Below are 22,052 nucleotides of genomic sequence, written 5' to 3' on the forward strand. Positions count from 1 at the left end.
CACCAACTATTCTGTGAGAGAAAGACGAAGCTTGTGTAAAGATTTACAGCCTGGAAAATCCTTTATTGGGCGGCTAAGAAAATGCACTTGACAGCAGGGGACATGATTTGTTGGCAACCCATGTGTTGGATGCTTAGTAAACACCAGACAAAAGCATCAGGTGGGCTCTGAGACTAGAGGGCTGTGCTTGTGATTGATGGAAGCACAGCAGGAGGATGAAGTGAGTCCCTGGGGTCTGCACTGTGGGCAAGGTGGAAACTCAGGGAATGCTGTCCTAAAGGAAGCAGGAGGATAGATGCTGCCCCTCTGTCTATACCATCTATGTTAGACTCGAAATAATGCACAGAAAGAATGTGAAGCTAACCGTCTTGGGTTCAACATCCTTCAAGGTTCACATTCATTACTTTATATTTTTCCAACTCCATTGTCAGTTTCTCAAGAACATCTATTTCTTACGCACTTAGAACAGCTAAGCATCTTGCTTTGCATCCATAAGGTGTTCAATGTACACAAGTCAAGTAAAACCCTAAACCAAACTTACTGCCATTGAGTCAGTGTACTCATAGCGACCCCTGTAGGTTTCCAAGAAATCATCTACATGAAACTACACAGTCAGCCCAGGCTTTCCCTGGAGGAATTGCTGGTGGCTTTGAACTGCCTCCTGTGCAGAACGCAGCCCAGTTTGAAATCACTACACCACTGGGGCTCCCTTAAGGATGTGTGGATTTGAAAGGCTATGGCTGATTTTATAGAGATACTTCCCACTAGGCTTAGAAGTCTAACATCAACTACTAAAATAAAAGTTCCCATTTTAGCAAGACAAATCTATAGTGGGCAGTGGAATTAGCCTGCCATGATTTCATTTCATTTTAATAATTATGAAATATGAAACCATTATATTATTAAATAATTATCATGTTAGTGTTATAATACAATACATACTCTAAATTGTTTATGTAAAATTATATTACGAAGTAATTATTTAATAGTAAATCACATTAATTTCATTATTTAATGACTATCCTCATTCTCAGTATCCTTTACTGTCACTTTATAGGTTTGGGTTTGTATGGCAAGCATGCAATTTTAGGCAAGGAACATTTTAAAACAAATACAAGTTGTCATTTATATTTAAGACATTAAAATGTATTCCTCAATAATTATACTGAAGACACCATCAACGTAGGTAGGCGATCATGTCAAGCAAGATTGAAAGAGATGCCAACTCCTGTGGGGCAGACTGGCACTTGTCTTGTTCACTACCATTGCTCAACTTCCCAGGGAATGTAGTCCGGCTTGTTTCCTGGGCCCCAACAGAGCTCTTTTCTAGAATACGGACTTCTTGGGGATCCTACTCTTCAAGTCAGCTCCTGGCACTGCCAACTGTTGGGGTCTTGGGTTATAGAAATGAACTGAGAGTCCTTTGATGGCAAGAAAGGGTTTCTCTACGTGCTGACGTATGCTCACATTTATTCTACAATGGCTGTATGTCTCTGGGCATAAAGGAGATCCACGTTCAGCCCTAGCAGCCAGCGGCTTCTGCCTTCGGCTCAGGGATATCAGAGTGTGAGTGCCTAGTAGAGTCTTCTCCTTCTGCTGGGCCCCGGGAGAGGGTCATTTCTCTCTGCCTCCTCCGCAGACGATGAGCTAAAACTTCTGAGCAGCAGCACCATGTTCCATATGATACTCGGTGCTTGCTCTCCCTCTTCATTTATCTGGCCTCGGCCACTCTTTTCTGCGTCCCTGGCAGTTTCTGAAATTAACATCATCAACGCTTCTGAGTCTTGTAAACTACCTGAAAGTCTTCACCACCTTTCCTCCTGGCCGCGGGGTGCCCACGCACCCACTAGGAAGGACAGAGTTGCAACACCTAACCACGGAGGCTTTCTGTCTTCTCTCCACCCTAGCTGCCTGACTGGATTCACGGATGGCTCAGTTGCTGACCTCTGAGAGCTTTCTGAAATGCAGCGGTGCACAGAAAATGGAGGCAAGGAGCCCCCCTCTTCGAATGTAAGAAACACCTGCATTGTGCCCCTAAAACTTTGCTTTCTTCCAGAACTCTCCAGCGATGCGAAGGACAGGAGTCCTGCCACGCACTCTCAGAGCACACAAGTGTATCTTAAGTTGAGGTAAACTTAGATGATGCGCTCGTCAACGTTTTCCAACAACTTCTTTGCCAGATGGAAGTACTGTGCACGAAGAGAATGGCAGGCAGGGTAGCAAAAAGGAAAGCCTGGCTCCACTGGGTTAGCCGTTATTCAACTAGATTTGGTTGCTCTGTTAGACAAAATCGCCACTTACTTAAACTGTGGCTTCCAGAGAGCAGCATGTTTGAATATTAAGCAATGTATTCACTAAGAATGTATTCAACCGACCCCAGTGGAAATGGCTGTGATTAGGGCATTCACAATAAGAGAGCACACATGATAAAGGGTGATGGAGGTCTGGGGTGTACTGTGCTACACATGGACATTTGTTGACCACAAAGTCAGCAGCCTCATCAGTCACTCCATAGGAGGAAGTGGAGGTTGTCTGCTTTCATACAGATTTGTGAACCCCAAAGGGAAGGTTCTACTTTGTCCTACAGGGTGACTATGAGTTGGTATTGAAGTTTGGTTTTGGATCCTGAAGCACAGAGGGAGTCCAGCTGTCAAATTAGTCTATGAATAGAACCCAAGGAGTTCCAGTCACCTGACAATAAGTCACATTTCATACACAAGCTTCTCGGTCCTAATGAATCCTGCTAACACTACATCATGGCAGAGTCCATCTGCAAAGTAAGGCTGCAGGACACTGAATCCTCCTTTCCACTGAGCTTGTGTCTCTCTCTGCAGCCAAGTCCTTGAGTGGTGAAAATAGCTAACGTACAAGGTTCAAATCAGCCCAAATGGGCCTACAGTAAAGGCCTGGTAATCTATTTCTGAACAAAACTTAGCTTTAGGAAACTCTGGAACACAGCCCTCCTTTGAAACACATGGATCGGAGGAGTGGGAATTGAGTGACAGCAAGTGGAACTTCTGGAGTTGAAGCCACTCAAAGGCAGTTTTACTTGACTTGGTGTGCTAGAGCTCTTTCTCTCTCTCCAGACACACACACACACACACACACACACACACACGTCACTGCCACGGAGTCGATTCTGACTGTAAATCTTTACGGAAGCAGATGGACTCATTTTTCTCCCAAGGAATGGCTGCTGAGTTTGAACCACAGACCTTACCATTAGTAGTTCGTGGTTCAAACCCACCAGTGGACAGCGTTACCAAGGCCCCAGCTGATACACAGTAGGTGCTAAATATGTGTTTACTGGAGGAAGAAAGGTTTCTGTTCATCTTTGATGAGCAGTAGGAGAGATCAAAGATATCCATTTAAGGGATTGAATCAACTGGTGTCTGATTTGGGAGCTGAGATTCAAAACTGTCCCACCTCATCCAAACCCACTGCATATTCTCACTCATATTCCCACGGCATTGTGCCATTCCGTGGGGCAGATGCTAGGACCCCTCTTGGGGTTGCCATCATGGTGTCTCTTGGCCTTCGGCTCACCTCGAAGCTCTCTCCAATCCTGCACGCCTCTGACTAACAGCTCTGGGGAGCACTGCCCGCGGGACTGGCTGTGGGCTCCTCGGGGTGACTCAGGCACCCCGGTGGCACAGTGACACTCACCAAGGGCTCCAGCTCCTTGCGGTCGATGAGGTTCATCTCTGTGACGAAGTAATAGAAGTGTTTGTAGCAGGTGTTGACGTGGGCCTCGGCGCCCATCACGATGACGCGGTCGAAGTGGTGGATGTAGACGTGGACGAAGACCCGAAACAGGCGGCACAGGATCTTCTTGCAGATTTGAAGGAAGTTCTTTGGGAAAGGAACACCTGGAGACGAGAAACAAAACCAGAATGGAGTGACAGGAGTGAGATGAAGCGCGGGGGGCGCACCGCCCGGGAGCCACTGTGGAGAACCGTGCTGGCTGTGAGCCTGCCAAGCTATAGGGCCCACCCCTCTGGGGGCAGCTGCCACAGCAGCCGCTGAAACAATGGTTAATAGGGGGTTAGGATCAAGTGCCAGCAAGGATGGCAGAGAAGCAGAAAGGAGTGGAGAGGGCTAGATTTGCTTCTTTGTATCTTTGTGGGGTGGGACCTACTCTGCATATTAAACCTTTGTAAATGACAGCCTGCAACTGCAAGCTCTGGGCACGGGGAAAAGAGCAGTTGCTGCCAGGGGGCCGGGAGCAGATGGGTGAGAGGGGTCGGTCGGGTGGGCTCAGGGCATTGTAGGACAGTGGAATTGTTCTGTGTGGTCCTGTAACGGTGCATACATGCCTTTGTGAACGCTCTCAGGGCTGTGTGCACAACACAAAGAGAGAAGGCTTCCTGTAAATGATGGGCTTCAGTGAACCGAATGTATCGATCTTGGTGCATGGACTGCAACAATGCTACAGGAACATCCCATGTTCCCAGAGGGAGAGGCGGGCGGGCAGGAGGGCGAGCAGCCACACGGCACCTCGGAGCCCTTTCTGCACAGGAAGCTGGAGGCTGCGCCGAGAACAATAATGTGCACCAAACATGCGCGAAAAAGACCTTGTACTCTGCAAAGAAATATGGATGCTCCCTTCTTGCTTGCTTATTTAGCCCACTTTTTGGAGTATAAGACATTCATCTTCTCTTAACTTTGACAAGAGAGAAGGAAGCAGGGGGGCGTGGCTATGGGGAGGTGAGCATTTCCTGCCACCGGAGGCGGGAGAGCAAACACAGGCCCAGAGTTGCTGGGCCTTCAGAGTTTTCACCATGATTCAGGGATTTCCAGAGAATTCAGTGCTTGAGGCTTTTGGGTGAACTTGCTCTGTGTCCAGTGAGGTAGCCATTTGAGTGTTCTGGCTGTGGCGGGCATTGTCCAGTGGATTCCGACTGACAGTCAGCACCGGGCCCAGAGAACTGGGTTTTGTTCTCAAGGGTGCAGCCTTCCAGGAACAATCACCACGACTGCCTTCCAAAGCATGGATGGTGGGTTTGAACTGTCAACCTTTCCATGAGTAGTTGAGAGCTGACATATTAGCCGCGTCCCTCCCCCCAAAAAAAATAAATCCCACCAAACTCACAGCCATTGAGTCTATTTCAACTCCTAGTCACCCTATAGAACAGGGAAGAACTGCCCCTGTGGGTTTCTAAGAGAGTCAGGCTTTGTGGGAGCAGACAGCTTCATCTGTCTCCTAAAGATCAACTGGTAGGGTTGAACCGCTGACCTTGTAGTTAGCAGCCCAGCAGGCAACCCTCTGTGCCACCAGGGATCCTTGAGCACCACCCAGGGATGCTTCTGAAAGTGTTAACAATTATAGCACAGGCTGCGGAAGTTGCAACCTGTGTAAGGCGGAAGCCTGTCAGAGAAGGAAAATGAAATACTTTTGACTACATTGAGTGATAGAAAAGCGGTAAGACTGCATGCACCCTGTCAAAGGGGGAAACCTGCAAGACCTGGGAAAACAAGCAGTCCCATTGAGTTCTTGTAGGTTTCACTGCATGAATGTTTCAAAAATATCAAAAGCAAACAAAACCTCCCTGTAGGGCAGATCTGGCCCTGGGCCTAGCACAGCTCAGATCCAAAACTATCTGGACAGAGGGCCTCTGGGGGAGGCAAATTCACCAGATGTTATAGATACTTTTGGTCACGTCCATTCCCACTGCACCTCTCAGAACACTAAGAGTTGGGGGCTTCTATTTTCTTAACACAGATAGGGTGAGTGGTCAGGTGGGGCCCCCCAGAATTCCTCCCTAACCTGGTCAAGGTTACCAAGAGCGGGGTCCCAGGCACCCCACCTTTTCTTCAACATGCTAATACCTCTGGTGTGGACACTGCTGACAGGTGGTGAAGAACCCAAGGCTAGTCCTATGCACTCCCTCCCACCTCTGTGACCATGGGCAAGTGAACAATGTCTTTGAGCGTCCGTTTTTCCACCTGTGAAAGGAAAGGTAGCACTTCCAGAGGCCAGGGGGATTCTAAGGGACACCTGAACTACTATGGTTTCTTATGTCTAACACAGAGACACAGAAACACCCCCCCCCCACACACAGGGGCTTCAAAAATTTCATAGAAAAAGATTTCATTACAAGGTAATGAAATGTTTCCAAAAATATTTTGAAGCCGGTGTGTGCACGTGTGTGTGTGGTGTGTATGTGTATGTTGTCTGTGTGTGTATGGTAAGTATATGTATATGGTATGCATTTGTGTGTGGTAAATATATTGTGCGATTGGTGTGTAGTGTGTGTGCTGTATGTGAGTAGTGTGTGTGGTATATGTGTGTATGTGAGTATGTTGTGTGTGTGTTTAGAGAATCTCATACCGGGGTCATGCAAATGGTTAAACATGCTCAGGCACTAATTAAAGATTGCAGGGTAGGGTCCACCCAGAGTTATCTTGCAAGAAATTCTTGGATAAAACCCGCCACTGAAAAACAGATGGAGCACAGTTCTACAGACACACATGAGAAAGTCAGGAGTCCAAATCTGCTTGAGGGGAACCGGTTTTATAGAAAGAAATGGCCTTTAAGGAGCTGGCTCAAGGATTATGGCGACAAGTCCAAGGTTGGTAGACCAGACAGAGGGCTGGAAATTGTGGCAAGGTTTGCGTGTCTATCTACCATCACGAAATAGAATTCCTCACCCCTAGAGAAACTTCCACTTTTGTTCTGACAACTGATTGGATGAGTCCCTCGTGATGGAGGGCAACCTTACTGTCCACAGATGCCCATGTTAATCGCGGGTAAATACCTTCACAGTAAAACCTAGAGTTTGACTGCACAGTCACGTAGCCGTATGAAACCAAGCATCACATGGGATCTGTGGTTCTTGCTTAGAAGGCTGTGTGGATGGTAACTGGGCAAAATGCTCCTACGGTGCCTGGAACTGAGGAACCAAACCAAGAATGGAGTTGCCATCCAGTTGATTGAAATGCACTGTAAACGCCTGTGTGTCAGAGTAGAACTGGGACTTCCACTGGCTGATGTTTCAGATGTAGATCTCCAGGCCTTTCTTCCAAGGTACCTCTGCACAGACTCAAACCACCACCCTTCCCATTAGCAGCAGCGTTCAGCAACCCAGGAACACTGGAAGAGTTCATGGAATGGGAACCCTCCCGCCCCCCGCCCCAGTTTCTCCACAAGACAAGGTCTGGAGCTCTTTGATGGTTAATCTAAGGAAAATCGCTCTTCTTAAGAAAGGCAGGCAGCACCCGCAGTCCTTTAACAGAACTGCAGAACTCTGCTCAGGGCATGCTCCTGGCCCCCAGCACCCAGGGGCACCTACTGTCCTGGTCCCCACAGGGTCCCAGAGGCAGCTGGCTGGTGAGGCATACCCTGTAATGGGATCACATGGGACGCCCCCAGGGCAGGAGGAGAGAATGGAAACATGTCTGGCAGTCGGCAGTGTCATGATCTGTCTCCCCAGGGCCCTGGCACCGATACTGGCTTTTCTTCTACAACAAAGTGGCCACATATCAAATGAGCCCAGGGAGAGGGTGGGGCACAGCTTGGCAGCTGACTGTCTGGGCAGCAAATGCTGGGATTTGAGGGAGGAGGGGAGGTAACTGTGGGAAAATGGGGAGCAACGTACAGGCAGAACTTGTGGGCTGTTCCTTGGGCTTCAGAGAAGCCAGCACCACTCCCTGGCCGGGGAAGCTGACATGTGTCATCTTGACAGCCTATCTGTGGGGTAAGCCTTATGCTTCCCCTTCTACCGGTGAAGGAAATGAAGGCCCAGAGGCATGAATTTACTTGCTCCAGCAACTCAGCTAAAAACAGCAGGGTTGCCATTTGAGCTCAGTGCCTCTGACTCTCAACTCTAAAGTACCCGCTTCGGTTTGCAGGGTAACTCCTTCTCTCTGGTCCATGAGAGAGGACCCCTTTCACTGCTAAATGAAGCATCTAAGGGTTACGGTTCAGTGGCAAAACCAACAAAACCCCAAATGCAGTGCTGTCCTGTTGCTGCTGAATCATAACAACTTTCTAGGACAGAGGAGAACTGCCCACTAGGGTTGCCAAGGATGCAAGCCTTTATGGAAACACGTGGTCATCATACCTTTCAACACTGAAACACTGCACTACCAGGCCTCCTCTTAGTTGCACACAGAGATAATTAAATTTTAAAAAGGTGATAAGGGGAGATGGCCCAGGAGGCGGGTAAAGGGGGGCCATGTCAGGGACCACCACCTTCAAGGGGAAACTTCCCTCCCTGCTGAAGGTTTCAATCCTAGATGTGGGGTGAATCCGTACAAGCTAACATTCATTGTGGTTGGGTGCTACTGTTGAGTTGGCTCTGACTGGGGTTGATCCTGTGTACCCCAGAAGGAAATATGGCCAAAGTCAGTGGCATCCTCATTATTGTTGCTATGGCTGAGTCTGTTGTGGCAACCACTATGTCAATCCATCTCATGACTCACTGACTCCCTGCTTGATAGGGCTCACTGTCCTCCAGGAACCAGTCCATCCCGATAGCATGTTCTGTTAAAGAATGATCCTTAGAAATCATGTCTTTTTCTTCTTTTTCATGAATCATTTTATTGGGGGCTCTCACAGCTCTTATAACAACCCATACATCAACTGTATCAAGCACATTTGTACATATGTTGCTATCATTATTTTCAAAACATTTTCTTTCTACCTGAGCCCTTCATTTCAGCTCCTTATTCCCTTTTTCCCCCTCCTACCCTTGTGATCCCTTGATAATTTAGAAATTATTGTCATTTTCATATCTTACACCGTCCACTGTCTCCCTTCTGTTCATCCCCCTAGGGGAATGGGGGTGGGGTGGGGTGGGGGGGTGTTATATGTTTGATCATTGTGATCAGTTCCCCTTTTCTCTCCCTTTCCCCCAACCTTCCCTCTACCCTCATGGTTTCTCTACTCCCATCCTTGTTCCTGAGAGGTTTATCTGTCATGGATTTTCTCAGTGGAATATGTCACTTGGTAGCTCACCTGCTATTTCCATCGACATGGACTGCGGGTCCAAGTAAAAGGAAAGCCGTGGCAATGCCAGTCTCTCCTCGGCTGCTGTAACTCTGCACTGTGAGGACTTTTGTATTCTGTGTTTGAAGGATTAATTCCGTTGGAAGGGTGTCATCTTTGATTCTCCTCAGTAAATACTTGGCGCTCTCTTCACTTTCAACAAGCAAGTTTGTGGCATCAACAAAACACAAGTTGTTGAAACGCCGTCCATTTCTTAAGTTCTCGGATTATTTGTGCAGCCTCCAAATGGAAACAACCCCGATGTATACTTTTCCTGATTCTAAACCACAAGACATTCCGTAAAGAATGGCTGCCTCTTGGTCTATGACCAGGTCCCAAGAGCAAATGAAATGGCCTGGAAGGCTCATCCTTCCCAATGCCATCCATAATTTGTCAGCATCCACTTAATGGACTGCCTTCACAGAGCTAATCAAACACCAGTAAACAACCATCTCCCATGGCTGTGCTGTGAATTACTTAGTATAACGCTTCCAGCCATAGTATTTGTAACTCCCACCAAATGACTCTTTCCTAAGGAGGTAAGAGAAGATGGGGAAAGATGCTGACAAGTTTATTTGATTCAGTGGAGAGTGGTTGTGATGGTTGAAACTTGGAACTCTAATGTGGAGATTGGTCAAATTTGACATCCTGATGGGTATAAAATGAGCTATCTCAGAAAGGAAGCGGGTGAATTTTTATTACAGTCAAGAAAGAAGAGCCAGAAGTGGAGTGTATCCTTTGGATTCTCAAATCCCAGCATATTGAACCTCCTTGATCCAGCAAAGCCAGAGAACAGACAGAGAGGCGAGTTTCAGACCCACAGTGCAAGCAAGGCAGTGTCTTTGGTAAGGCCACTCTTTCGCGGAGTAGGGGACCTGCCTCGAGGCACTTAATTGGTGGAGCTAGGTTTGCTGACCCATTGAGCTAGAGCTAAGCACCTTCACGCTGAGTCTTACAATAGAGTGGAGTGCCTTTGGGCATATCTCAGTGGAACTAAAAGGCGCTTGTAACATTTCCTGAGCAAGGCAATGGCCAAGCCAGGTATCATAAGGCCAAGAAGCCACGACCAAGAGGCCTGTGCTGGCCTGTCTTAGAAGAGGCTCTCCTGACTGGAAAAACTGTGTCCTGAGCATTTCTAATCCTAAATTGTAACCTGTGGACTTCTATGACGAACCCCATAATCGTCAGTACGATGTGTGAGTTCTGTGTGGTCGTTGCAATGAATTATTACGCCCCGCCGAGAAGCAGAGACTGCTGTGGGAGAGGCAGCTGCTATCAGCTCCTTGGTTCTTCTTTCCACCCCACACCTGGTCTGGTCTTTGGCTTGCCTCTGGCTTTGAATTTTATTAGTGTCAAGAAAGAAGGACCAGGAGGGCCGTGTGCGTTCTTTGGATTCTCAGATCCTAGCACATTGAACTCGTTCCTCATGTCTTAGCCTCTTGCTTGGCACATGTGGGTTACGTTCATGACTTTTCATTGTGGCAAATTTATATTTGGAGTCTGGAAGACCCACTTAAAAATCCAAGCCCTATGATTTACTACCTACGTGAATAAGTTACTTCATGGTTGTACGAATTGGGCTGCTGACTGCAAGGTCGGCAGTTTGAAACCACCAGGTTCTCCTTGGGTGAGAGAAGACACTTTCTACTTCCATAAAGAATGAGTCTCAGAAACCCACAGGGACAATTCTACCCTGTCCTACAGGGGGTCACTGAGTCAGCATCGACTTGATGGCAGGAAACTGTGAGTAATGTTTTTGTAATAGCTGTATAGTGTCTTGCACTCAGTAAGAACTAAGAGCTATGTTTAATCATTTCCCACCTGGGCTCTTTAGTAAGATCCCGATCTTAGAATTCTGACCCCTCAAAATCTCATGGCTTCACCAGCTAAGTTGGATCTGATAATCATTCCATTTTAGGGGTCAAATTGTATCCTCCCAAAATATCTATTTAAATCTTGGCCTCTGTAACAGTAAACATAAATGGCTTGGGAAATGGGATTTTGTTGTATTTTGTAGGTCATTCCTAAGGTGGGGGGGCCTAAATTATCTTAATTTCTGGATAAGAAGAGCAGAATGGGGATAGAAACACACACACACGTTAAAATGAAGACCTTGTGAGGACGGCTATAACCCAATGACCACGGAAACCCACCACCGTCAAGCCGGTGCTGACTCATAGCAAGCCTGGGCGTTCGACAGGACTGCTCCACAGGTCTTCCGAGGCTGTAACTCTTTAGGGAAGCAGACAGTCTCATCCCCCCTCCCCCCCAGAATGATGATGGGGATTGGGAGTTTGAATTGCTGACCATGTTGAATTGCTCAGGACTTAACCCACTGCAACACCAGAAATCCCAAGGGCCACCCAGGAAGTAAGAGATGGCCAGGAACCAGACAGGATCAGGATTGTATTCCTCACACACATTTATTTCAAGGCAGTCATGCTATTCATACAGCCATTCTGAACTTGCAAATAAGCCAGCAGGTACTCGGGTAAGCGCTAGATTACATTCTGTGTTGGATAATTTTTTTTTTCCTAAAAAGTTTCCTAAAAGTTTCTATACTTAGATCTTCATTTGCTGTAACTTCCCTGAGCTAAGGGATGGCTTTATACTGCTACTTCTGAAGTACCTGGCACAGAGAGTCAGGCAGGGAATAGGTTATCAATGAAAACCGGATTAGAAAATAGCAGTGGTCTTGTTTAGTCACAATGTAGAGCCATCATCTCTTATTTGGAAAAGGAACAAAAAGGCCCACGCTGAATTTACAGCGTGTCCAGCATCTTGATACAGAAGTCTGCGCGTTGCTTTGGGGAAGAAGGGAGAACTCTGAGATGCACATTTTGATCCAGAAAAGGTGCCCTTAATGTCTTAAGTCTTGGGATGCTAACCACAAGGTCAGCAGTTCAAGACCACCAGCAGTTCTTAGGGAGACAAGTGAGGCTTTCTAATCCCGTGCAGATTTTCAGCCTCAGAAACGCAGTGTCAATTCTACTGTCCCATAGGCTTCCTACGAATCAGAATCAACCCAATGCGGTGGGTTGGGTTTGGGTTTTGAAATGTGAAGAATCTGAAGCTCCTTTCTCAATAAAACCTCCCCCTTTCTACTTTTGACCTAGTTTGTCAGGTGGTGACAGTTAATTTTCAATCACTGCACTCAATTAGAAAGTTAATGCCAGACAATATTAACCAGTAGTCTTAACTGAAATAGATTATCTATCTTTAGGGTTTGGAGTTAAACTTTGACTACTCTTAGAGTAACCCTGACAGACCATCAGACAATCCCAGATGGTTAGATAAGTAGTGATGATATGAAAATCAACCTTTAATCAGAAGGCCTCCAAGTGATTCACAGTCACTATCCTTATCTCTACCCCACCCTGAGGCAGACCTAGTGACTCTCAGGTTAAGGCTGAGAAAATTCAAGCTCTTGGAAGGTGGTCTGAAATGACAAGAGGGGCTTATATGAGCGTGTTCTATAGGGAAGTGATGGGCATTGAGGTGCCCAGTGGTGGTCTTAGACCTGGATGACCTGGCATTGCATGATGTGGCTTGATTTTTGCCACTGGTCAGACTGAAATGCCAGTTTCCAGGAAGCTAATTCCAAGTCACGGTGACCCCTGTGGGACAGAATAGAACTGAACTCCACAGGAATGTCACTGGCTGAATTTTCAGGGGTACAGGTGGTCCTCGACCTCTCATGTCTTCGAGTGAGTCTCCGGCATTCTTTCTTTGTTGTACATCTTTAATAATATGCACGGCACACAACGTTGCAGTGTAATCTTATGGCCACGTTCACTACGCAATAGCACATGTTCACTTATGTGACGTGCTGTTCAAAACACTGCCCTATGGCAGAAGACGTGAATGGTGAAGAAGACAGAGAGGATGTTCTAAAGTTATTGTACAGTGAAAGGATTCGCTGGACTTTTTTTCTAAACCCAGGAGCTTCACTTGTTTGAAAACATGCACCCCCAAACGCTGATTGCTTTGCTTACGCCAATAAGAAGACTTGGAAGGAACACATGTTTTACGACAGAGCATGTGAAGAAGCAAAAGGTCCGCAATGGCCACTCACTAATTTCCCAACTGGAAATGCCATCTCCATCTCCAGGGATAATCCAGATCACCCAGAACCTTCCACAAAGGGTGCTATTGCCCCAATTGACAAAACACCATCATCTTGTCCTCTGTTGTCTGAGGGAATATTTGAGCTATGTATTTTCATACGTGCATTAAAGCCTATTGGTATGGTATGTGCACCATTTCCAGTCCCCAAAGACAACGATTAGGTTTATAAGGATGCTGATAACAAAAGACAGTAAAATGAAAACTTAAAACAAAAATCCAAGAGGCAACTTGCGACAGAGTCCCTGGGACGGGGCCGCCTGCGGATCACAAAGGTTTCTCTTCTAAGAAGCCTCAAGGTGGGCTTGAGCCGCCTTTCAGCTAGCAGCCGAAGATGTTTGCCACCCCAGGTGCTCCTGCAACGGAGGTCAAGGAGCCTAAATGAGGGCCAGGTCAAGTTCAGAGACAAGAGGTCAAAATCTCATGAGACACCAGCTGATGTGAGGTCCCAGAAAGGATTTACTTCACCAGGAAGCTCAGAAGGCCAGTCTGGAGTTTGCAGGGAAGGTGAGCCAAGAAGGAGGGCCAGGCCAGGCCAGGGAGCTGGGGCAAAGGCTGAGGTGAATTGACAGATTGGGAGGCTCCTAAAGGCCTCCTGGCTGCTCCTTAGTCTCCAGCTACAACCCAGCAGCTGAAAACCAGCCTTCCTCCCCTGCTGGGTTTATGAATGTGTCTCACCACAGCTGCGGATCTGCTTGCCATGTTCGGTGTAAGTGCTAAATCGAGCATGGAATATCATAATTTCTCTGGGGCCTCACGCTGATTTGCCTTTTATCTCTGCCTTAATAAATCGTCTTTCTTCCAAACAAAATGTAATAAAAATTCCAGTGATTACTGAGCCTCAACCCATTTTCTTCTTTCCATCTTTCTACAACTCAAGTGTCCCGTTAAATCCTTCCTTCCTCTGGCACTCTTGAAAGAAAAATAAGTGATGAAAGAGCCCTGCTGCCCTCCGGTTTGGAAAGCTGAAAAGGGGAAGCAGGCCTCAGAGAAAGCAGCAGCATTATTGACGTTCCAGTGACTATGACCTCACGGTTCAACATGACCTCACGGTGAGTTCCTGCACTGGCTACTCGTTTCTGTTTTATCCACCTTTGCTCTCACCTCCTAAAAGAGAGCGCCCCATGGCAGAAGGGAACTCCAGCCCGAGAGCAATGTTGGGGTGAATGAGGTCTCTGGAAGCATGGAAAAACACACCCACCAGCATGGAGTCCATTCCAACCCTTCGTGACCCGAAAGGCCAGGGGATAACTACCTCTTTGGGTCTCTGCGACTTTAAAAATCTTCACAGGAGCAGACAGCCTCATCTTTCTCCTGCAGAGCCAAGGGTGGGCTCAAACCACTGGTGTGGTTAGCATCTCAATGCATAACCCACTACGCCACCTGGCTTCTGGAGGTCCAGGCAAGAGGGACAGATAATTATCTCCAGGAACACCAGAGCACCAGAGGAATGCACCTCAAACCTCCCAAGCAGCAGGTTGATATTCTACCCTGTCACTCACCTTGTGAGTACCTTTCTTTAGTGCTCATTCCCCACACTCAGCTCTCCTTGCTGCTGTCTTGTGTACCTGAAATTCTCCAGAGCAAATCACAACTGGCCTTGATGTACTTGTTCATGGGAATCTCTGACGTGGGCCCCTCCCCCTGTGAGCTGTAAACACTCTGAAAGACGGGCCATGGACATCTTCCTCCCAGATGTGTCCTTACTGCTCATTGTGGGCCTGGAGAGGGTGGGCTTATAATATTCTGTGGTTCAATGGGAGTTTCAGGGCCAGTGGATCATTTAATGTGGCTCCTTGGGCAAAATCTCAAATTTCCTCCAAACCAGCGGTTCTCAACCTGTGGGTTGCGACCCCTTTGGGGGTCGCTCAATTCCTAACAGTAGCAAAATTAGTTATGAAGTAGCAAAGAAAATGATTTTATGATGGGGGGGGTGTCACCACAACATAAGGAACTATATTAAAGGGTCATGGCATCAGGAAGGTTAAGAACCACTGCTCCAAATGATCTTGTATGCGTCTGGGTAAGAAAGCCAGGGGAGGCACGGATAGGATTCACCTGTGAGTAATGAACAGGCATGCCATCCAGCTGGGTATAGAATGAACCGTCCGAGAAGCCATAGACAGGATCTCACTACCAGCCAGCATCAGGAGTGGACCCCAGATTCCCGCGCAGTGACACCCCCGATTGAGAAGACCGTGTGCCATCAGAGGAACAGCAGTAGAACCAGGAGTCAGAGCTTGAGGTGAAGGGTGAACTCACTGCACAGAGCAATTCAAGCTGACTGCTTTGAGGTAAGAGGCTGCCTTGTAGAGGTGGAGGTGCCTCTGGGCCCTTGACTGTGGGAGCTAGGCTTGCTAACCCACAGAGATGGATTCGAGTGGCTTCATGTTGAGGCTTCCTGTCATTGGGTGCCTCTAGGCACAACGTTTAGGGAACTAGTTTTGCAGACTCATGGAGCTGGAGCTGAGTGACTTTGGGTTGAGTCTGACAGTTGAGTGGCATGCCCCATGGGCATTGATTGGCAGCACTGGAAGCGTTTCTAACATGTCCTGACTGAACCACTATATCCTAAGCATTTCTCACCTGCATTGCAACCTGTGAACTTCCTTAATAAATCTTTTCGTCAGAAAATGTTGTCTCTGGGTTCTGTGGGGCCACGGCAATGCATGGCAGGATCTAGATCGAAAGATTGGGCAGATTGTGTGAAAGAGAACAGAGAGATGCTCTTTCCATCTCCCTCTGGTTGGCAGAACTGGGGAAGCAAAGGTGTTAAAGATGAAGGTGGCCAAGAGTGGTGTGGCTTTTATGTCCCTGGATGTATGTGTCATCAGCCATTGGGCTCTGGTGTCAGGCATACTTCTGGTCAGATTCCAGTTCTGCAAGATCCCTAACCTTCCAAAGGCTTCGTCTTCTCTGAGGAAAGGGGGCAGGAGGACCAGTGCACTCTTGGATGATGACGAGTAAATGAGCTGACAATTACGCAGGGCCGGCGGACACACAGAGGCACCCAGTCCATGGCAGCCAATGTTACCATTGATTGGGTGGTTTTTATTCATCAAATCCACCAGCAGGTAGGGAAAAATCACAGGGAAGGGCCTGCTCTCCCAAGGACAGACTCATGCCTAGAAAACGTATTGGGAAGAAATATGAGCTATGGGAACAGGTGTGTGAGCTGTCTCAAGGCGTTTCCATGTGACCCATGAGGAAACCTAACACCCAGACCAGTCCTTCAGGGACCCCATGGCACATCAGCCACAACCGGAAGGGTCCACATGTCTCCTTCAGGCTGTTATCTCTGCCTGAAAGCATCTGTTCAGCCTTTCTCTGCAGAGTGCTGCCATGGGAGTGCGCATGTGGAAATCCCTCTACAAGTAAAAAAAAAAATCACTCACTCTCAAGAGCTCATGCGAAAAAACAAGCTCCCACGCACGTGGGAAAAGAAAACAGAGCTCTTCCGGCGGCGTGGCTGAGAACTAGCCGCTTCCAAAGCAAGGTGCAAGTCCATCACAAGGAGAGAAAAACCAAACACACACCCAGCACACAGCAGGGCAACCCACGCCTCCTTCCTCAGAAGGCTCTGGGGCCCTGAGCCTGCCAGGGAAGAGCGTGGTCTCAGGACGCCTCTGCTCTGGCCCATGGCAGTGCAGCTCTGAAGGGCTGAATCCCCGAGCAGATGTTTTGTGTTATCTCAGTGTGCGCCTCAAGACAGCGTCGGCTCAACACGCCAAGGAAAACAGCCCCGTGTAGCCAGACTTTGTTCTTCTGCCTTAAAAAAAAATAGAGGGGGTGGGGGGTGGGGAAACCCAAACAAGCTGACAGCTGCAAATGGTTAGAAATACTAACTTGGCTACTACTCTCTGCTCCAGTACCCTTCGTCTGCCCCCCCCCGCCCCTCCCCCCACTCCCTGCCTCCTGTTTTCAGTGTTGGGAGGAAAAGAAAGGGAAGCCACCGCCTTGTGCGTGAGTGTGCGCTCTGAACGGATGCATCAGTGTTTTCAGACGGGCCATTTGCTGGGCACAGGAGACACTGTGGCAGCCGCCTATGGTCACTGCTGTTAGTTGTCCTCAAGATGATTTTGACTCCTGGTAACAACCCCCCCTAACACACACACACACACCTGGGCACAGTGGGGTGTGCTAGACTGTATAACCTCTTTTGGAATCAGAATGCTGTGGTTCTCAGGCCTGCCTTCCAAGGTACCGGTGGGTGGGTTCGAACCACCATGTATTTTGGTTAGGAGTGGCACACTTAACCACGTATGCCACCCAGGGCCTTCCAGAGGCACTGCCCTCTGCACCTCAAATACATCTTCCCTGTGTCCAGGGGCTCTTTCTGGCGGTCATAGCAAGGGGGTAGGAGTAGATGAACAAAGACCCAGGAAAACCAAGAAGGGTATTGACTATGGTTTGACCATGAGTCACTCACTGCCATCAAGTTGAGTCTACTCAGAGTGACCTGTTACAGGGATACGGAGGCTGTAAATCAGGATGGGGGCAGACAGCTTCAACTTCTCCCGGAAGGGCAGCTGGTGAATTTGAACTGCTGTCCTGAAGGTTAGCAGGGAGACAGCACCCTCCCCTCCCCCAGCTTCTTAGAGTCTGATCATTGAAGTCATTAGACACACGCTCCAGCTGGGTTCAATCTTGGTGAAAATCAAATGCAGACAGAGGGAGAAGAGATGGGCAGCAATGAGCATCCTTAGTCCATGGAAGTTAGACGTCTGGTAGATTAGTCACGAGTGACAGACAACACACGGAAAGGACTCAGACAGCTTGTCCTGAATGTGATACGCTATCCTCACAAAGGTAAGGTTCCTGTTTGTGTACCAGCTGAAGCTTTCTTCCATTCTATGGAGAAAAATAGGAAGCTCTTGCCTGAAGAGCCTTTTAATTTTCTAATTTACAAATGTCTCTCTAACCCCACTGTCACTTCCCCATCTCGTCAAGTCACCCTCTCCTGCCTGTCGTTCATAGTGTAGCAACTCCCTGCCTCTGCTCCAACCTCTGATAGCAGGTGGGGCATCTTCTCTTAATGCAGAAGCGGAGCCAAGCAGCCCCTCCCTGACACCCCCACCCCCCTCCCGCCGCCATAACAGGCCAACAGCACTTCCTACTGCCTTCAGCCTTACATTGGAGCAACATCATCAAAAGCTACATGGGATCAGGTCTTTGGTGACTGAGGGATAGCATGCGTTATCTGCCCATCTTGGCACCTAGATCTTTCTAACTTGCATAGAAAATTCTCTAGCCATCTGGAACAAAGGTCCTTTTGTTCCCTTAGGGGTGTTGCCACATAGTGCTGATGTCACAGCTACACACTCTTCTTCAACTACCCTTCCTTGCTGGAATTGTCAGGCTAAAGCTAATGCTCATTTGCTATTTAACCAACTTAGTACTTCCTCTAGAACTGCGGTTCTCAACCCGTGGGTCTGAGACCCCTTTGGGGGTCAAACGATCCTTTCACAGGGGTCATCCAATTCATAACAGTAGCAAAATTACAGTTATAACATAGCAACAAAAATAATTGTATGGTTGGGGGAGTGTCATCATACATGCAGAACTGTATGAAAGGGCAGCGGCACTAGGAAGGTTGAGAACCACTGCTCTAGAACATAGATTCCCTTACTTACTGCATCCATGCGGTCGTTGAGTCAGCATGAAGTTGATGGCTCTGGATGAGTGTGAGTGTGAGCCCCTCTGGCAATCTAGTTTGTACTACAGCCCACAACACGGAGACCTGGGGGACTCAGTGGTTAGCCTATGGGCTGCTAATAGTAAGGTCCACAGTTAGAACCCACAGCCACTGCTCAGGAGAAACACAGGGTTTTCTATGCCCACCACGGCTACCGTCTCAGAAACCCACAGGGGCAGTTCTACCCTGTCCTATAGCATCGCTTTTGCAGCCTCCCCCCACCCTACTCCTGCCGCTACTCCCTGGATCATTCCAACACCCCTGGTGGGTTGTAGCTCCACTCTGGGAAACAGTGCTTTAGGGTATCTTTGGTGCCCACCCCATCCCCAGTCTAATTAGGCAAATAGCCCCCTGTACCTCTCCCACAGTCCCCCTTACATTTTCACTGTGCCACATTGTCTCTGCCCATTTGCTCCTGTCGCCCACAAGAGGGGAAGTTTTATATCCTCAGGGAATGCAGATAGATAGATAGATAGATAGATAGATAGATAGATAGATAGATAGATAGAATCTTTCCTGGTATCAAGTACATAGGAGCACACAGTGATCTTCGTGAAGTATCTGGGGGTGAAGTATCTGACTAAATGAACAGATATCTATATACTGCAGGTAAGTGGAGTGGAGGAGAGCTTGACTTCCCCACTCTGAGGCAATAATTCTTGGGTTACATCTGAAAACCACGGCTCAGGGAGAGATGTCCAGGGAACTGCTAGAGGTCCAGAATGAACCTTGTCATGTGGAAGCCTCCTGTATAAATTTGTACGCAGTTACCTAGACAGCATCACTGACTTCCGAGAGAAGTGTATCTTTGTATTTGGCTTTCACCGAGACCGGAGAAGCAGCGTCTCCCTCCTCCCATTTTTGCCTTTCTTTTTAAAAATGTTTTTAAACATTTTATTAGGGGCGCATACAACTCTTATCACAATCCATACATATACATACATCAATTGTATAAAGCACATCTGTACATTCTTTGCCCTTATCATTTTCGAAGCATTTGCGCTCCACTTAAGCCCTTTGCATCAGGTCCTCTTTTTTCCCCTCCCTCCCCGCTCCCTCCTCCCTCATGGGCCCTTGATAATTTATAAATTATTATTTTGTCATATCTTGCCCTATCCGGCATCTCCCTTCACCCCCTTTTCTGTTGTCCATCCCCCAGGGAGGAGGTCACATATAGATCCTTGTAATTGGTTCCCATTTTTGCCTTTCTATCCAAGTGCTTACCTTCAACTAAATAAAAAGTTGGTTTCCTGGCGTTCCCAATGATTGAAATCAGCCAGGATTGGTCAACAAGTAAAAAGTAAATAATCTTGAATTATGTGATGAAAGAGACTAAGGCCAGGGAGAAAATAGCAAAAACGATTGATCCTCAGGGGTCGATCCTCTTTAGAATGATGAGGCATCCAGACAGAATGATGGTTGGCACCCAATTGGGAGGATGTTTTGCAGAGCCGGACCCACCGCTGTGCGAATCAAGGATGGGCGATCTGCTCTGCTCCGGTCAGGATTCCCAGCCTTGAAAACCCTATGTGTCCCTCAGGATTAACTCAATGGCAATCGGTTTAGTTTTGCAAAGGCTGAAGGGAATAGTGACCAGGAAGACATTCAGGAAAGTGGTGGGGCTTTTCTCCCGACAGAAGTCTTTAAGAGAGAGAAAAGTGAGGGTCAGCAAGCAAAGACCCACCCATGCACGTCCAGAATGAAAGACTGACTCCGCCTGAGAGGGCGGGGCCCAGGCAGGGTTCGTATTTGCGTGGAAGAGCCAATGAAAGGCAGTTGGTGGGATTGGTCTAACCAGAAACATATCTTTAAGCATTGGTTTCAAGTTATGCTATATTCTGAGGCTAAGCTGTGTACCTATAATTACCTACATGAATATGATTTATCCAGAAATCATACACAAATCTCTGTAAGAGCCAGACAGATAAACATCAAATGGATGATTTATGCTAGGTGGGATCAGAAGACAGCGTTGGGCACTGTGGCAGCCTGGGGAGCTCGTTAGTGAGGACAGAAAAGACCCTCTGAAGCCGAGAGAATTACTGCCGAGCAGGCTGGCCTGAGGACTACGAGGTGTTTTGACCTAGCACCTAGATCTATGTAACCTCATAGAAGGTTGGCAGCTCATTTCAAAATATATATTAAAAAAATTCAAACATTTTATTTGTTAATACATCTGTACTTTATCTAGTGAACTCAGTCTGGAAAAGTTGACTCCCATAAGATGAGAGCTGAATTCAAAACAAAACCCCCATAAAAACACTCTGGAAGTATAATAAAGCTTTGTATCAACTTGGTTGCAGCAGGATTCTCAGGGGTTTGGCAGCTGAGACCTAGTAAATTACCATGATGTGACCTCACACTGAAATCTCCTCCATGAGGGCCCCTGCTGTGAGCAGTCCATCAGTTCTAAAACCATTAGGGTGGGATGAAGAGCCCTTCCTGAGATCACAGGGCTGATGTAGTCCACTGAAAGGAAGTTCCTCGGAGTGTAGCCTGCTGCCAGCATACGTGGATGCTGTGGAAAAGTTTGCTCGCTTTTTGCTGGGTCTGGATCCTGTATGTGGCTCATTAACCCACGGTTTTTTAGATCTGAGCCAATCCTGGGAGTTATCAGCAGTCTGCTATCTGACCTGTCCACCTTGGATTCATTTGCTTCTGCTGCCACAATCGTGGTATTTTCCTACAGAGGCCAATTTCATCAGCTACGTGAGTCAAAGAAGCCTCCAGCCTGACATCTGACCTACGGATCTGGAACTGGCTCACTTCTACAATCATGTGAGCCACTTTATTGGCATAAATTTCTCTCTTTCTCTATCTATCTATCTATCTATCTATCTATCTATCTATCTATCTATCTATCTATGTATCTATCATCTATCTATCTATCTATCTATCTATCATCTATCTATCTATCTATCATCTATCTATCTATCTATCTATCTATCTATCTATCTATGTATCTATCATCTATCTATCTATCTATCTATCTATCATCTATCTATCTATCTATCTATCTATCTATCTATCTATCTATCTATGTATCTATCATCTATCTATCTATCTATCTATCATCTATCTATCTATCTATCTATCTATCTATCATCTATCTATCTATCTATCTATCTATCTATCTATCTATCTATCTATCTATGTATCTATCTATCTATCTATCTATCTATCATCTATCTATCTATCTATCTATCTATCTATCTATCTATCTATGTATCTATCATCTATCTA

At 47.3% G+C, this 22,052-nt stretch overlaps 1 protein-coding gene across 2 annotated transcripts in view; it reads right to left on the reverse strand.

Moving 5' to 3' along the window:
• The window catches only part of MOB3B (MOB kinase activator 3B), a 212,545-nt gene that overhangs the window by 32,942 nt on the left and 157,551 nt on the right, over positions 1–22,052 (reverse strand). For both annotated transcript variants that reach the window (XM_075560007.1, XM_075560008.1), the window contains exon 3: positions 3,667–3,869. In XM_075560007.1, coding sequence (XP_075416122.1) covers positions 3,667–3,869 — 203 coding nt within the window. The remainder of the gene's footprint in view (positions 1–3,666; positions 3,870–22,052) is intronic.

The sequence above is a fragment of the Tenrec ecaudatus genome, chromosome 10 (genome assembly GCF_050624435.1).
Source record: "Tenrec ecaudatus isolate mTenEca1 chromosome 10, mTenEca1.hap1, whole genome shotgun sequence".
NCBI lineage: Eukaryota > Metazoa > Chordata > Mammalia > Afrosoricida > Tenrecidae > Tenrec > Tenrec ecaudatus.